Source organism: Cuculus canorus, chromosome 1 (assembly GCF_017976375.1).
Source record: "Cuculus canorus isolate bCucCan1 chromosome 1, bCucCan1.pri, whole genome shotgun sequence".
NCBI lineage: Eukaryota > Metazoa > Chordata > Aves > Cuculiformes > Cuculidae > Cuculus > Cuculus canorus.
Window position 1 is genome coordinate 200,116,488 of NC_071401.1, and position 17,742 is coordinate 200,134,229.

Sequence of the window (17,742 nt, forward strand, 5' to 3'; positions counted from 1 at the left end):
TTCAGCATAGTTTCATTTTTGTTTCTTCCTCCCTTAAGGTCATCACATTTCTCTAGACACCAGGATAGGTAAAAACGACAAAAAATCTGTAGCAAGAGTGTGTTTACACGTGAATCTGTCCATAGGTCTGTGCTTCTGTTACAAAATCCATATCCATTGTACGTGCTTATGATGAATGCTTTACCAAGGTCTAGTAAAAATTCCCTCTCTTTAAAAAATCCTCACATTATTAAAGCATCTCAAGTGTTCGTTTTGTTATTAAATTGTAGGGTAATTTTCAAAAGTGAAAATGTCTAATTGCACCTCAATGAGACACTAGCAAAACAATTTTGATCCTTGTTTCATTCATTTGGCATGACTTAACGCTGTCGTGCACACAATAGATTGGTAGCATATAAAAAGCAAAGACATTTTAGATCAGGTTGGCAAAGAGAAGGAAGAAAATCAGTCAGAATATTAGCTAAGACTGTTTCATACCTCCAGCCAAAACAAAGCTCGTTCAGTTTATCTGCATCAGTGGTGTCATGAAATGTAATTGGAGCAGCTCAGAAACAGACAAATTAAAGTCAAAAAAAGAGGAATGCAGGACACATTTACACATATCTCTGGGGTGACCTTTGCATTCAAACCAAATTACTCAAGACACACATGTAGACAGTTGCAAAATAACTTTAAAATCTGGCTTTTATAACTTCACTATTAAGGCCGCCCTCACTCTATTGAAACAATTTGAAATCCTCCCTTCTGCCCAGTAAGTCATTAAGGAAACAAACACACCTTTGATTGATGTGTCTGGGCATATTTACCTAAGGGCTTGTTCCCACTGATCTCATTCCCGCTAAGGTCAATAGCAAAATTCTCATTGCCTTCAAGAGCAACACCACCGAGGCTGGAAAGGCAGGCACAGATATACATATTGTTGGATGTACGGATTCTCTGGAGTCCAATTCTCCTGCACTTGCAGATGTTTTTACACACTTCTGGAAAGGTGCAAGTCCTTACAGCTGAACTTGCAAAGGAAGTAGCCGTTATTTTGAATGCAAAAATTAAAGATTCTGGTTCTTAAAATTTCACTCACAGATAGGTGCCTATTTTTTTTTTGACATCCACAAGTCCATCAGCAAAATCCTGTTGATGTCTACACTTCTGCGACTAACTGCACAGGCAGCTATTTAAGCTTCTGCATGGTGGAGCTGTCTAGTCCGAAAATCCCTGTGATTTTCCCCAAAATAGGCATTGCTCAGCCCACACTACATGCAGAGCTGTGCATTCAGCTTCTTTCTCTCCACATGCCCTGGAGTGCCTAATGTTTGGGGCTTGATTTACACAAGGGTCAAGCTTTAACAGCCCGAGAGTCTTGCTTTCTAAATCAAGGCCCCTTAAAGCATCTCAAGTTGGGCAGCTACATTCATTTGACTTTTCTGTGTTCTTTTGTTCATTAAGAGGCCGTTCATAGTAAGCCAAAAGGTCAGAATATCTGACCATAACACTGATGTCCCTGCACTTCCATTATCTATAGGGAGCTCTTAAAAATGCCTAAGTCAATGAGAATGTCTTCTCAGTTTTTATGGACAGCATCAGTCAGGGTCAAGTCCACCTTACCTAACATTCATCAGTATAAATAAATATGAGACATATGAGATTATCAACTACTTCTGCCCTTGTACTCAGTGAGGTAAGCACAATTCCCCAGACCGCTTCTCCCAGATCGCTACTTTAAGCTGAGATGAGTCTTTTCAAACATAGGCTAGCACAGCTTGTTCAGGTTACTAAGTTTGCACTGAAAATAAAGGGATTGTGTGAGATGAATTCCACTCCTACAATCTAAATTGGCATTACTGAAGCTGATTTATTGCAAGAGGATCTTACGGTCCTGGAGTTTATATTCATTTCGACAGTGCTATTGAGAAAATGATGCAACTTCTGTGTCTGAACATGTGTTATGAACACTTAGGTGATTTGAAAGCTACTTGTATATGAGTTTTTCGTACAAAAAAAAAACTCCATAGAGAGCTCTGGAACTGAAGCCACACCAAATGTTCCCAATATTCTTATATTTTACTTGATTTGGTCTTGAAAGCTTTTCACTATTTTCCATTGGATGCAGATTCCAGGGATTTTTCAGGGATGAAGATTATCTGCTATTACCTGATGATTCAAGTAACACAGTATCAAAACACAGCAAAGCAAAAAAGAGAAATGTCAAAGTCAGGCACAGGCTTTGCACACCATACCGGCTTGAAAAATCTTTCGTGACAAGGAATTATTTTTATCCTATTATCCTATTGTCTCACATCATTGTTTTAGTTCCTGTATTTAAAACAGTTTATAGGTTTTGTTCCCATCTGTGTAAAACTTGGCTTCGGAGTATAAACTTCTTTTGATCTCTTTATTGCTCCCATCACATATAAAGATTTAATTCACCTCAAAGCACAGTGGGTCTGGTCACATTTCCTTGTGTGGTGGAGAGTAGTCCAAGTATCTTGGCTGTGAGCCTGAAGAGCTGTCATGCTACTCCGAGCCCCGCACGCAGCCAACTGGGGGAAATCATAGAACCATAGAATATTCTGGCTTGGAAGGGACTTTAAAGGTCATCTATTCCAACCTCCCTACAATGAGCAGGGACATCAACTATTCAGGTCACTCAGAACGCTGTTCAACCTGGCCTTGCATGTTTCCAGGGAGTGGGACACCTACCATCTCTCTGGGTAACCTGTTCCAGTGTTCCAGCACTCTCATCGTAAGAAATTTCTCCCATATATCTAGTTAAAATCTACCACTTTTAGTTTAAAATCATTACCCCTTGTCCTATCACAACAGGGTTTCCAAATCTCCCTTTAAGTACTGAAAGTCCACAATAAGGTCTTCCCAAAGCCTTCTTGTCACATATCTCATAGAATCATAGAATCATAGAATAGTTTGGGTTGAAAGGGACCTTAAACATCATCTTGTTCCAATCCACCTGCCATGGGCAGGGATATCCCACTAAATCAGGCTGCCCAAGGCCCCACCCAACTTGGCCTTGAACATCTCTAGGGAGGTGAACATCTCCATCTAGACACTCAACCATTGACCAATACTCGATGCAACGACCCAAACTATTCCTCATCCACCGAACACTGCACACATCAAACCCATACATCTCCAATTTAGAGAGAAGGATGTTGTGGCAGACCACGTCAAAAGCCTTACGTAAGTTCATATAGATGACATTCATAGGTCTTCCCTTGTCCAGTGATGTAGTCACATCACAGAAGACATTAGTTTGGTCAGACAGGACTTGCCCTTGTGAAGCCATGTTGGCTGTCTCAAATGACCTTCATGTCCTCCATGGGCCTTAGCACAGCTTCTAGGAGGATCTGTTCCATAATCTCCCCAGGCACAGGAATGAGGCTGACAGGTCAGTAGCTCCCAGGATCCTCCTTTCTACCCAGCTGGAAAATGTGTGCGAGGTTTCCCTTTTTCCAGTCACTAAGGGGGTGAAACGCTGGGTACAAGAGCAAGGCTTAACCCAGCACCTACAGTGGCTTGCTGGAGGCTGTAGAAAAGTTTAGGTTTTCATTCAGAAGCTATAAACTCAGAGTATCTCAGCTCTCTGGTACAAATCAAAAGTGCAGAAAGGCTCGTGAAAAAAAATGACAACTTTTTATTCATGGGCTGAGGAGAAAAATAGGACTCAAAAAAATCAGCACAGGTCAAGCTGAAGTAAACAAGTTTTGGGGGATTTTTTGTCTTTGGTTTTGGTTTATGTTTGTTTGCTTTTGTAGGAAAGGTGTTTCTTTTTTAAGTCTTCAGTAAAATTTTAAAACAAAATCAAAATATACTGTGGCAAAACAAAACATTTTATTTTGTCGTCAAGGGATTGGTTTTCCTAAACTAATTGAACACAACTGGTTTCAGTCATAGCCAAAGAAATTTCAAAAGGAATTCTCTTTTCAAATTGAAAAATCATCAAAACCCATTTAAAAAACATCAAGTTCTACCAGAACAAAACAAATCCCTCAGATCAGTGAAAAATGGCCAAAATATCATGGCAATCCTTCACCCAATTAGTATACGTAGAGTAATAAACAAACCCTTAACTCATCACCAAATGCAGTCTGATGTCTCTGACGTCATTGCCTACTCATTAATGTCTGCAGTCTGCAAGATGAAAGGCAGAAGCTGTTTATCCAGAGCCACCTCAAAGCTTCTCAGCAACATAGACAAAGCTAAGTTTTGTCTCTGCAAGAAGAAAAGAGGCCAAGGCCAAGCTGGGTTAGTTTTGCAATAGAAAGGGGATGGAGTAGGAAGCAAGGGCTGGGGTAGATGTGGAGGACCAATCTTCTCACTTCTTCTGCCTCTAAGAAATGGCAATGGCTTCCCTCTCTCCAGCAGTGTCATTGTCATGCACACACCAAGCCCCGCTTTGAAGGCAACGATGGGAAGCCAAATAACTTCACCACCACCTACAACCAGTTCGAAAACGGAGCATGTTACCCCTAAAGAGTGACTTTCTAGCACGTTGCCATTTTAAGTAAGGAAGGAGGCAAGGGCAGGAACAGGCTGTACGTAACTCCTAAGCTCTCAGAGGTCACTCTTACATAGATTGACCTCTTTTATTCAAGCAAACACACTACAATACAACCTGGTTTGGCTTTTAGTTGCTGTTAGAGCATGAGCCTTACAATACATGGGACCTTCGAGTTTTCTTCCCGATGAGGTCCAACTCTATGCAACCAGAGAAAAAAACAAAACGTGGTGGCAGCTTATGATCAACTCACTTCTCAGAGCTCTCTTGTTCTTGCTGCATGTATTGAGGTGGCTGGGGATGTCACCATATGTTGTGACACGCACTGCATATTTTAGGATGAGCCCCAACCTTCTCTTATTTCTGTTCCTATCTCCTTACATGCTTTCCAAAGAACCACAGTTTACAAACATTCAAAAGCAGCAAGAAACAGAAAAAGGAGGATTTAGTGAAAAAAAGTATACAATGAAAAAGACTATGAGAGAAAATCACCAACGCTAAGCAAAATTTTCCAAGATTTCTCTTGAGGTCATCATTCCCTGTTACATTACCTAGAATAAATATTTAAGGCTTTCATGTTTCATGATGAAAGGATTGAGAGTAGCTCTACCAAAAAAGGATGTGGGGGTACCGGTGGATGAAAATTTGGATGTGAGTCAGCAATCTGCACTTGCACTCCAGAAGGCCGACAGCATCTTTGGCTGCATCAGAAGCAGCATGGTCAGCAGGTTGAGGGCATTTGATTCTGCCCCTCTGTTCCAGTGAGACCCACCTGAAGTACTGCGTTCAGCCCTGGAGTCCTCAGCACAGGAAAAATATGGACTTGTTGGAGCAGGTCCAGAGGATGGTCACAAAAATGGTCAGGAGGATGGAATACCTCTCCTGAAAGGCTGACAGAGTTGCCCTAGTTCAGCCTGGAGAAGAAAAGGCTCCAGGGAGACCTTATTGCAGCCTTTCAGTACTTAAGAGGGACCTATAAGAAAGATGAGAACAAACTTTTTAGCAGGGCCTGATGTAATAGGACAAGGGGTAATGTTTTTAAACTAAAATAGGGTACCATACTAAATATATGAAAGATTTATTTTTATTTTTTTTTATGATGAGGGTGGAAAACACTGGAACATGTTGTCCAGATGCTCCACTGCTGAAATATTGAAGGCCAGGTTGGCAGGGCTCTGAGCAATCTGATATAGTTGAAGATGTCCCCATTCATTGCAGGGGGAGCTGGATTAAATGACCTTTAAAGTTCCCTTCCAACCCAAACTACTGTATGATTCTATGATATGGACCAACCAAAGTATTCCTTGCTAAGGAAGAAACGCCATCCCTATTGGCGTGTCAGTACCAACGGTAGCTGCTTTTACTCTTACACTAAAGCACTTGCACTGGCTACTGCTGGAGATAAGTCAACAACCATTGGCTCTTATCTGATTATCATTTAGTATCTCAATTTTATGGGTACTACTGGCTCTGGCAGTACAGAAAAAACAAAACCTGCAAACTTTCCCCTTTACTAACAAAGAGTCCCAGAACCTCTTTTTCAAGAGCATTTAGTCAAATCCTTTCTTTGAACAAAGATGACAGCTCTTTGATGCTACTTGGTAACTTTCCATTGTGGCTCCAAGACACTTAATTTTCCCAAAACCTAGACTCTTAATCAATCAATTACATATTACAAACATCAACCAATATAATCAGAGCCAAGATAGAAAACATTCTTTACACATTTCCCCCCAGCAAGCGCCATCAATGCTGAGACAATTACATTCTGCTAATTTGCCAATAATTTTCACAGACACCGCTAAAATTTGCTTAATCCTCAAAGAGATTCAGTTGCTTGACTCCAAATTCCAAAGAAAAGCATGCAAATGCAGCAATAAAATGCATTCCGTTTAATCAAGTGAACACATAAGAGACTGATTCACATTGTTTTATGGCATCAAATAACAGTTTCTATTGTGATTCCATGTGGGAGAAAAGGGGGAGGTTGCTTAAGTATATTTTGGCAGAATACTGGAAGAGGTCACAGGAAGCTGATTTCTTAATGAAGTGTTAAAGGCTTCCAAAATTTGCCTCTTAGAGGAAAAGGAAAAATTCCCCTTTCTACTCTAACACAAAAAGGAATAGCAGAAGTCAGCTAAAATATGTCAGTTTTAACTTCCCTAATTGTTGAAAAATGCAGTTTTCTTATTTTAAGGTAAATAAAGTCTATAGTATTGGTTCGTATCACACTACATTAGCACTGCACCAGATACACCAGATATTAGACTGCCTGGATGAATTTTGAACAATATCATAACAAACTATTTGGAAGCAGAGCTCAGAAGGGTCATACAGCAAAGTCTATTAGAGCTGACAAAAAAAAAATGCCATTCTCTGCTTTATTTGGAAAGTAAAAAGAACGGAATTAAGCAAACCCTCTGTGGTATTAAATAAAATTAAATATAGTTCATATAAATTAAGGCATTTTGACATTACAGAGATATGGGTCCAACAAGGAAGGAAGAAATTATGTTGTGGAGAATGAACAGCAATTATAGATTGCAAAACATGGAGAGAGAAAAGGAGAAGAAGAAAAAAAATATAGACAGATGCAATCTGATGGCAGTGAAAAGCCACCACTGTAGACCTGCAATGTTCAGCAGAGGCTGCAGTTCCACCAAACATCTCAAGCCCAAAATTTCAAATATATTTTCACTTTATTTTATGAATGCCCATCAGATATATATCTTTGATGCTACAGCACACTAGCTGAATAAAAATCAACAACATAAAAATCCTCTTCATAAAAGATCCAAGAAGTGAAATCCCAAAGCCATAACCATTTACTCCATGAGCATATTAACTTTGACAACCATATATAAATGACATCATGACGACAAATACAATGTACAATAATAAGTGTGCAATGGTACAAAATATACAAAAAGGAATGTGTATTTAATATACATTCAACAATACTCCATAAAAATCTCTGTTGGGAAAGTGAAGTGCCTTTTCAAGAACAACAAAAAATGTACACCACTTCAGTTAAGATGCCTGAAGTATCTCCCATCAAAGAGTAAAGCCTGCATTCTTCAACTGGAGATACACAATAACTGAACTGAAATTTCCCTAAAGGAAAAAAAACCTCTAAATTTCATAAAATTTTTGTCCACATCTATAGTATAATAAAATATTTAGAGTGCAGAAAATTCAGCTTCATTTAAATTTTACTTACAAGTGGGCTCTCTTTTATTGATAGATCTAGCTCAGTCATATAAAATCAAAAATCTATATTCCTTATAGTAAAAAGACCATTTCTGCCCATCTGTCTTTTCTGGTTTTGATGCATTCCACAACTCACATAATTTCGCTAGCATGGAAATATGAGTCTGATCAGATGTCAATACAAGATTTATTCCTCATTTTCTCCTGGCTCTATACCAGTCTTGCATAAATTTACTTAAATATTTTTTGCCTAAGTTTCAGATTCCTTTGAGTTTGACCTCAATGGGAATTTCAGGAAATTATTATAGTGGATACCATGAAGATCACATGCTTGTAATGTGGCTGATTTTATGAAAAAGTCCACCTAGCCTCCAGTTTTCAAGGCATCATTTTGTGCCCTCCTTTCAAAGCTGGTACTTGCAGAAAGTATTTAGATGCTGAACTGCACAAGTACATAACCCAACACCTGCTCAGCTCCACTAGGAATCCGTCCTTGTGCCTTGCATGGGTCAAGGAATAAAGGTGGCTGAGTTTTTCTAATAAGCCTCCCAACTGACAACACCGGTATCTGATTCCCAGAAGTAGAGAGTCTTGCTTTACATCCAGAGCTCAGGTTTTGTTGGTCTACAGCCCAGAGAAAGGTGACACACTGGCAGCCCAAGCGAGGGTACTGAAACTGCCAATGGCCTCTCTTGAAAGAACGAGCTTCCACAGAGAAGGACAAGTGCAGACTGCACTTTAGGGTATCCCTTTCCTTCTCTGTACAGAATTTGAGCCTGTTACTGCCCATTAACTCACGGGCCTAGACATACAACTCATACAGTAGCAGTTAATAAGTTTAAATTTAATAAGATCACAGTTTGCCCCAATGGTGACAGCCACGACTCAGGCAACAGAATCAGTTCAACCAGCAGGCGCAACACCTTGCCTCTTGTAGTAGATGCTAACTCAGACCATCCAGCCGTTTAAAGCATTAAAAACAAAAGTATTGTCCAAAGTTTGAAACTCACCTGAGGCTCATTCCAAGTACCATTCACTGTTTTGATTTTAAGAGAGAATCATTGTTATGCTACTAATTGACAATACACAACCTTTGCAGGAGGTTTCAGGCCTCTCTGAAAAATCATTTCTTATGAAAATGTGTAGAAGGAGTGATAGGAAATGAAAGGTATCTATAAATCATATGGTATCTCTGAGCAATGCCCAGGTGAATGCAAAAAGTCCATGTTATTTTCAGTATGTATATCTCTTCCTGAGTTGAATTTCATTCCCAGTATGGAATCCAAGCATCTGCTTTCTTTTTTGGCAAGGTACTCAATTGCACAGTAAGGCAATCCGATTTTCTGGTTTGCTTCCTGTCTTATTTCCTGCTAAGTGGCCAAGCATTTCTCACCAAGATCACCACTAGAATGTGTGCCAGAATATGTTTAAAACATGGTCCTGTAAAAATAGAAATTCGGTTTGTTTCTTTGAAGGCAGCATTAATTCTTCATATATTCTGGGATCTTGAAGATTTCAGCTGTACAGATTCAAAATTATCTTCCTTCTCCTGTAACGGAAAACACAGGTTCCCATCAATTGGGATTCCTCAAATTCACTCCAACAGTTACTACAGTTGCTTCTTTTAATATCTCCAGAGTGGCCTTTGCCAAAGACATCTCTTTATTTCTACCACAGTCATTATGTGCACAGTTTGACCTTTTATTATATAATAAACTATTAATGCTGTAAAAATTGCAAAATCAACAAAATTATGCCATATATATTGTCCACAATACTTACTTTAGAAGGTAAAGGGAAAGTTTGTATTTCATACTCATAGTATAGGACAGAGAGTCAGAGCTGGGAAATTGCAAGGTAATTATATCTATGGTTATTATTACTTGTGTTTCCTACGATAATTAAAGTGCTTGGAGCAAAGCCTGTGAATATGAACACCACTGTCTCACTCCTGGATTACCATCTGAGCTCCTCCTCTGGGAAACAAAGGACAAAAAGGGCCCACAAAGCCTCTGCCATCCGTAAAATCAGGGCTGAGTTTTCTTTCTGGTTTTACTTGACCTGGGGTTATTTAGCCCAGAGAAAAGGAGGCTGAGGGGAGACCTTATCACTGTCTACAACTACCTGAAAGGAGGTTGTAGCAACGTGGGTGTTGGTCTCTTCTCCCAAGTGACAGGTGATAGGACAAGAGGGAATGGTCTCAAATTGTGGCAGGGGAGGTTCAGATTGGACATTAGGAAAAATTTCTTCACTAAAAGGGTTATCAGGCATTGGAATGGCTGCCCAGGGAGGCGGTTGAGTCACCATTTCTGAAAGTATTTAAAAGACAGGCAGGTGAAGTGCTTAGGGATATGATTTAGCAGTGGACAGGTACAGTTTGACTTGATGATCTCAAAGGTCTTTTCCAACCTAGTGATTCTATTATTCTATGATGGATGACAGCTTAGCCCATCTGGCAAGCAGGCATCAGGGTGAGAAGTGCAGACATACTCATTGCTCTGTGTGTACACAACCCAATGGTCCATGCAGCAGCAATGAATGAAGAAACCCTAAAATACTCACTAGAAAATGCTGGTTCTTGCTTCATGTACCTACCTTTTATGCTTGTTATGTACACAAACAGGCTGGAAACTACATTAAACTAAATGCATGATCTGATCTTTAAAGCCATCTCCCTCAGAGGCTGGGATAGCTTGGTGCAGAGAAGAAAATCGTCCTGCACTTACCTACTGCAGAATATGTATTTCTTGTTCTGAAGGACCTGGTATTGTTATGCTGGAGACAGCAGATGGAACTAGAACACCCTCCAATCCAAAGCAATTTCATAATTCTTTAATTTCTCTATTCTCATTAAAAATAACAGTCATTTCTTTCTATATTACAGGCCTGAATTCCTTGGGTACTCAAAACCACTAACAGCTTCATGAGATGTTTTGCTTCACAGAAATGCCATTGCCGGAAGCTTGAATATGCAGTTATGATACTTTAGAATTTTTTCTTTATCTCTATGTTTACATTTCTCCTCTTTTTCACCCCTGTTTTCCTCCATATATTTTTTCCATATTTTACATGCATATATAGCAGGAGATGAATTTCCTCACCTTTTGCATAAATGAAAACTGATGTTTATGACATTTGTTTGGGTAAATACACATTAAATTCGAGTTATCTGCACGGATACAGGATGCAGATTTCAGTAAGCTAATGAGGTACTGGAAACTGAGTTTGCCAGCTATGATTATCTAGCAGGAAAAAAGGAACCAGCTTAGAAATATCTGACAGGTTTGTTTAAAAAGGAGAGAATACTCGAGAGCCTGCCACAATGGATACAGGAACTTTAAAAAAAAAACTCTCTTTGAGTCCAAAAAGGCATTCAAGTTGTCTGAATACTAGAAGTACTAAAGTTTACTTTAAAGAGGAAAAAAAAACCACTTCTCCCATGCTCTCGTCTCTATATTTCTAATCAGGTAGGGGCCAGTGGTTGGTGTTGCAAATGGAATTAGCAAAGCTTTTACAGTTATCAGGTGCATAGCAAAACATGACCCTCAGCAGCAGCACTGGTCAGCCACAGTCAGCCAAACCATTTCACTGACAAAAAAGCATAATCCATATTTCAAAGTCAGCCCCTATAGGATTCAAAATGGAATAAACTTCTATTTTTGCAACACCACCACAAAATTTAATGTGATTTTATTTTATTTACATTTTCAATATTCACAATATTGAATTAAGAATTAATATTGAACTGCTCTTTTTAGGTAATACCCATGCAATAAAGAATCCTAGTGCACACTCTCTGCAGAAGAAGTATTTACTCAATACCCTGCAACATTTCTTATCATTATTGACATGGATTTCAGCAGTTCGACTATGGACTGGGTGAAGTTTGCATAGGAGGTTGCACAAAGCATTGTGCAAATTAGCACCACAGCCTGATCACATCCAGTAATAAAAAATGATAACAATTATTTTTAGTATTAATGGCAGTAATTTCTACTCACCTTCGTTGCTAAGGACTTGAGCTTCCCCAGCAGAGACTGTTTATTTGAATACACTATTTCTTCTTCATTATCTTCTCCTTCCATTATAGCACAGCTGTCAGCAGCTGGCAGCTCACACTCTTTTGAGTTCGCTGTCATCACTAATTTGGAATATTTATACTCCAGTCTGAAGATACAAAGCCAGACAGGCATAGATTTTTTTACAAATGTCCCATATTCAAGGTTTTTTATAATTAGATTATCTGCATTCCTTCCACATAGTTATTTCTGAGGTATTTACTGGAAATCAGATATTTTTCAATCATTAAAAGCACATAACCAAAATAGCGTTAACAATACATCTGGCTTCTGCTCTCCAGATTAGTCCTCTATCCTTATAAAAGAGTTGTGTTTTCCCAAAAGACCACAAGTATTGAGCATATCCTGCATGAAGAGGTATGACTTGTGTGCTGGTGGGGGAAACAGCATGACTGACTTCAGCCTGTGTCAGAATCTGCATCACATTCCTGTTCAAGGATGCTATGGGGGAGGTGCGTAACCATGTGTAGTAGGAGGCAGCAAGATGTGGGGACCATGATACTTCGGTGAAACTGGATGTGCTATGGGGTGATGAAATCCCATGGAGGTGGAATGACATGTTGAAAGTTTACGGCATGAGATTTGGGAAGCAGGGGACAAAGGGGATGGGGAACAGTAAGTATGTTCAGTCAGAGAAGCAGAGATCTTTTGAGTGTGTACCAGACATGTCCTGCCAAAACAAACCTAAACAATATAATATCATAGTATCATGGTATAGTTAGGGTTGGAAGGGACCTTAAAGATCACCTAGTTCCAACTCCCCTGCCATGGGCAGGGACATCCCACTAGATCAGGCTGCCCAAGGCCCCATCCAACCTGGCCTTGAACAGCTCCAGGGATGGGGCAGCCACAACCTCCCTGGGCAACCTGTGCCAGTGCCTCACCACTCTCATGGTGAAGAAATTCTTCCTTATGTCTAGTCTAAATCTGACCCTCTCCAGTTTATACCCATTCCCCGTGGTCCTACCACCACAAGCCTTTATGAATAGTCCCTCCCCAGCTTTCCTGTAGCCCCTTCAGGTACTGGAAGGTCGCTGTAAGGTCTCAGAGCCTTCTCTACTCCAGGCTGAACAAGCCCAACTCTCTCAGCCTGTCCTCGTAGGGAAGGTGCTCCAGCCCTCCGATCATGTTTGTAGCCCACCTCTAGACCCGTTCCAACAGCTCCACATCCCTCTTATGTTGAGAATTCCAGAACTGGACACAGTATTCCAGATGAGGTCTCACAAGAGAGGTAAAGAGGGGCAGAATCACTTCCCTTGACCTGCTGGCCACGCTTCTTTTGATGCAGCCCAGAATACAGTTGGCCTTCTGGGCTGTGAGCGCACATTTCCGGCTCATGTTGAGCTTCTTGGAGCACCGCCAAGTCCTTCTCTGCAGGGCTGCTCTCAAGTACACCATCCCCCATCATGTACTGAAAACGGGGATTGCCCCGTCCCAGGTGCAGGACCTTACACTTGGCCTTGCTGAACCTCATGAGGTTCTCACAGGCTCACTTCTCCAGCCTGTCCAGGTCCCTCTGGATGACATTCTGTCCTTCCGGTGTGGCAACTACACCACTCGGCTTGGTGTCATCTGCAAACTTGCTGAGGGTATACTCAATCTTTCTGTCAATATCATTAATAAAGATGGGGGACTGTGTCAAAGGCTGTACAGAAGTCTAGATAGATCACATCCGTCGGTTTACCCGTGTCCACTGCTGCAGTTACCCCATCATAGAAAGCCACTAAGTCAGTCAGACAGGATTTGCCCCTGGTGAAGCCATGCTGGCTGCCATTAATCACCTCCCTGTCCTCCATGTGCTTCAGGATAGCTTCTAGGAGTATCTGTTCCATAATCTTCCCTGGCACAGAGGTGAGGCTGACAGGTTGGTAGTTCTCAGGGTTGTCTTTTTTACCCTTTTTAAAAACGGGCACTACGTTCCCAGGACTTCTCCTGACTGCCATGACTTTTCAAATACCATGAAGAGTGGCTCGGCAACCACATCTGCCAATTACCTCAGGAGAAATATACAGTCAAGACCTTATTTTAACCCAACTGAAAGGGACTAACTAGATTGAGGAGATATCCTTTTGGTCTTTAGGCATTGAGAAAGCTATGTTAGTTCAGGACCTAATGTCAACTTAAAACTCTCAGGGGTTAAAAAGACATCTCGTGTTGGAAAATTATGTCATAACAAATTACTGTGGATTTTGAATACTTTCCTCATCAGCATTTTTGATAGCCACTGTTGGCAAAAGAAACCTCAATTTGGTGGATTAACACACTGATCCAACAAGGTATTTCTCATCAACATTGCCATAAGTTCAAATCTATAAAATGTCTCTCTGTGCACTACATCAAGTTCTTAGCTTGCTTTCATATGGACATAAGTTACAGTACTTACTTTTGGTTCTTCTTCCAAAAATAACAAGTCAAGGCTATGAGTAGAACAGCTGTGAAAGCACCAACACCAGCTCCAACTTTTAGCCAAAAATCCACTGTTTCACAAGTGCTGGTCCGTTTTTCCGGCAAGGGAACGCCTTTAATGCAATATTTTGGTTCATTCCATACATACAAGGTTTCCTTTCAAACAGAAAACAGAAAACACCAAGAAGTGAGCTACTTGGAGGAAAAGAGAAACTACCCAGAATTGAAGAAAACAAGCTGTTCTGAGGTAGGAAGGTTAGATATATTTACAATGAAAGCAAACGAAAACATGTACTTCAGGTTTTTGGGCTCTAGATGTGGAGTCATATTGTCTACTCAGTTGTCCATTTGATTGTGCCTGCAGGTTCAGACATGGGAAAAATATTTCCTCTTCCATGCTGCTTTTGTCTGGCACAATATGTGTTGGACAGTGATCGTGAATGTGTAATGCCTGCATTGGAGCTGTTGAATAGCAGGACAGTTCCAAACTTGCAAAAGGACTTCCTAATATTTGACTACAGAAGGCAGCAACAAAAAAATGGCAAGCAAGGAATTGAAATGCTGAATCCTTTCCTAGACTGTCCCTAACGTTTATGCCCATTAAAGGACTGAAGTCCTCTGAGCACCCCATTCTTCAAAAATAATTTGCCTGCACAATATGCAGGATGTTATGGATGTTCTGCATTAATGCAGAGTCTCTACCCAAATAGGTGGTCAGCACAGGCCAGCCCTCCTCCAAGAACCACACTGACATTAGCACAATCATCCCTGAATCTCAACAAGACATGTACCTGGCCAGCTCAGAGCCTGAACTGAGATTTCCCAACAATACGCACACTCACTTATCGATCTGCACACCAAATTTCAACAAAGTCCAAGTTGTACCCAAATGAACCCATATGACTTGGAGACATGGATCCTGTACCTGAAATCCCTTTTTGCAGGCTCCCTCAATCTCATGGTAGTCTTGTTCCATGCAGAGAGGACAAGCTTCTGCACTTTCCCATACGAAGTAGAAAGTGCATCCATCGCAGGTGCCTGCAGGGCATAAGCTAGGAGGAGAGTAAAGCTTAGTTATCACTTATGAAACGCTCCGGGCATTCTCACTCCATATTCTGCTGCTGAAGATCGGTAATGGTAAGTACAACAAATGGGTAAACATTGATCAAGTCAGCAGATGGAAAACCCTGGGGGAAGATTTTTTTTCCCAGTTCATGAAATGCTTTCTCAAGTGAAAACAGATGTTGGGCTGTCAAAGGTCTAAAATAATAGTTCAGTTCCTGGCAGTGAGCGCTACTCACGCACCTACAATGAAGAAAAAGAAGCAAACTAGCAGAACTACTCCAAGGTTGCAGTAGCATGGGCCAGCCCAGCATGCATCTCCATCACTGTTCTCCTGTACTGGGTGACTGTTCACATGACTGCTGCTATCTGGTTCCTGCTGTTCTAATGATGTCTGGGTGATTTTGTCCATATGGAATGGACTTGTCCTGTCACTGTTAATTACTAGAAGGATGTTCACTAGTTAATGAAGAGATAACAGCTTCTCTTAGTCTAAGAAAGAATAATGCTCCTATTTTGTATTCAGCCTGCAGAAGAAGGTTGTACTGGTAATGGCAGGACATTCAGGCAGCTTTTGTTACTGACAATTACATCAAGTCTAACAGCTGCAGTGGCCAAAACTCCATGGAAGTCTGTTATTCTGATCTGAAGGACTGAAAAATTCACAGCCCTAAAAGCACATTCTGGATTATTCTGATTTGAATAACTGACAACTGTCATCTCTGGATTATAGATCGTTTTTTCAATGTACGTGGCAAGAGCATTGACAGACCTTTCTCTTTAACCTCTTTCATCTTATACTGTAAATTCATGTGATACTAAACACCATGTCAGGAGGATCAAGGAGTTACGCACAGCATTTGACACGTATCAGACACCTCACTCTTAGAAAATAGCTGAATGACTGTTGAGCTAATCAAAGAAGGCTGGGAATGCAGAAGTCAACAAGAACTGAGATAAGGTACGTCATGTCAGCTGTGTGCCATTTCTGCCCATTCTCACACTTTTAAAAGCAAGATCCCTCACTACTGGTGAGTTATCACAGGTTACATCATGTTCAACCTATAACACTCGGAGGACACCTGGAAGATTTTCACACAGCTGCTGATAGACAGTGGATTGCTCCCCAGCAGAATTTGTAGTGTGTCAAATCCCTAAGAAACTAGAGTAAGTATCTCCAAAGATGTTCAAACATCAATTACTGATCTACCACCCCTGAAGTAGATGCCTTTTTGCCTTCAGTCAAGTGAGCATGGTTCACCCATCCCAAGAGGAATAGGACTTAAAAAGGATCCAACACTTCTCACCCTATTAGATTTTGGGAAGAAGACTTAATTTTTGGGAAGAAGGATGAGTGAGAGGGCTATCAGCAGATGTATAGTAACATACAGACAAAGACAAGCCTTGATAGCCAAAGAGGAGGATTGTCAGAGTTGAGACGAACTTCTGAAGAATCACACGGTGTTGCTAAAGAATAATGGACTTAATTCTTTTACTGTTTTTCTTTTCAGGTGCAGGCATAAACACGACTTGGGAAGAAGCTTTTTGGAGTCACTCAAATCAGAGTGAAGGGGAAAAAAAAGGTCGGGCAAATAAAACATAACTGGTACAAAGGGCCCAGGATACAAACTGCAGTGATGAGGCACATAAATAAATACACAGAGAACCTGAACTAGACAGAGTCAGGGCTCATGTAAGCATAGCAGTAGCAGATTTTGTAGTTCCTAGGACAGGTGCTCTTTTTCAAATGAATCATTTTGTCCACAGCCACTGCTCTAGATAAAGGAAGAAAAACTACCTCTCAAAGCCCCGACTAGGCAGTTCTAATCAGGAGACCAAAGACCGAAATAAGGAACTGAAAAAAAGAAGAAGTGGAGACAAGAAAACATCACTATATTTTGGGTTGGCTTTAAGCTTGGAACAACCTGTCTGAGCTTTAACCTCTCTTACTGTATAGCCTAAATACAGAGCAGTTGGTCTGCTGGGAGGTGATGGACACATATGTCCTTAACCTAGAGGAAACGAGTGAAACCTCCTGGGTGGCTGATCAGGGAGACAGCACTCTTCATTGCTGTTAGGCATAAAATTACTAATGATTTTTCTACAGATTACATGAGGAGAAAAGGGGTTTTGGCACTACTAGGATACAAATACTCAAATACCTGGGAACAGAAAGCTCTCCTTGGTCTGGTTTGTTGGGGTTGCATCTCATTGTCACAACAGTTGCACGGCCATTTTCACAGGAGGTTGTCACTGTTGAAGACCTAATATCAGACGAAAAGAGAAATGCAATTCATTTCCACTACAGAAAATGCATGTTGCTTTTTCAAAGGTCTCTGCCCATTCATGCAACTGTAATACTAAAGAAATATCCTTCATCACAGCACTTTGGCTTCTGTCAGATAGAAGAGAAAAAAAGGAGCAACAGAGGCAGAGTACGTTTCATCACTTCATTTAAATCTCAGAGTTCTCTGA

At 40.7% G+C, this 17,742-nt stretch overlaps 1 protein-coding gene across 3 annotated transcripts in view; it reads right to left on the minus strand.

Annotated features, from left to right (window-relative positions):
* Positions 1 to 9,111: 9,111 nt before the first annotated feature.
* ELAPOR2 (endosome-lysosome associated apoptosis and autophagy regulator family member 2) overlaps positions 9,112 to 17,742 on the minus strand; it is a 100,799-nt gene continuing 92,168 nt past the window's right edge. For all 3 annotated transcript variants that reach the window (XM_054063053.1, XM_054063068.1, XM_054063058.1), the window contains 5 exons: positions 17,430 to 17,531; positions 15,131 to 15,257; positions 14,183 to 14,361; positions 11,722 to 11,887; positions 9,112 to 9,269 (listed from right to left, as the gene is read on the minus strand). In XM_054063053.1, coding sequence (XP_053919028.1) covers positions 9,210 to 9,269; positions 11,722 to 11,887; positions 14,183 to 14,361; positions 15,131 to 15,257; positions 17,430 to 17,531 — 634 coding nt within the window. In that variant the 3' untranslated portion in view covers positions 9,112 to 9,209. The remainder of the gene's footprint in view (positions 9,270 to 11,721; positions 11,888 to 14,182; positions 14,362 to 15,130; positions 15,258 to 17,429; positions 17,532 to 17,742) is intronic.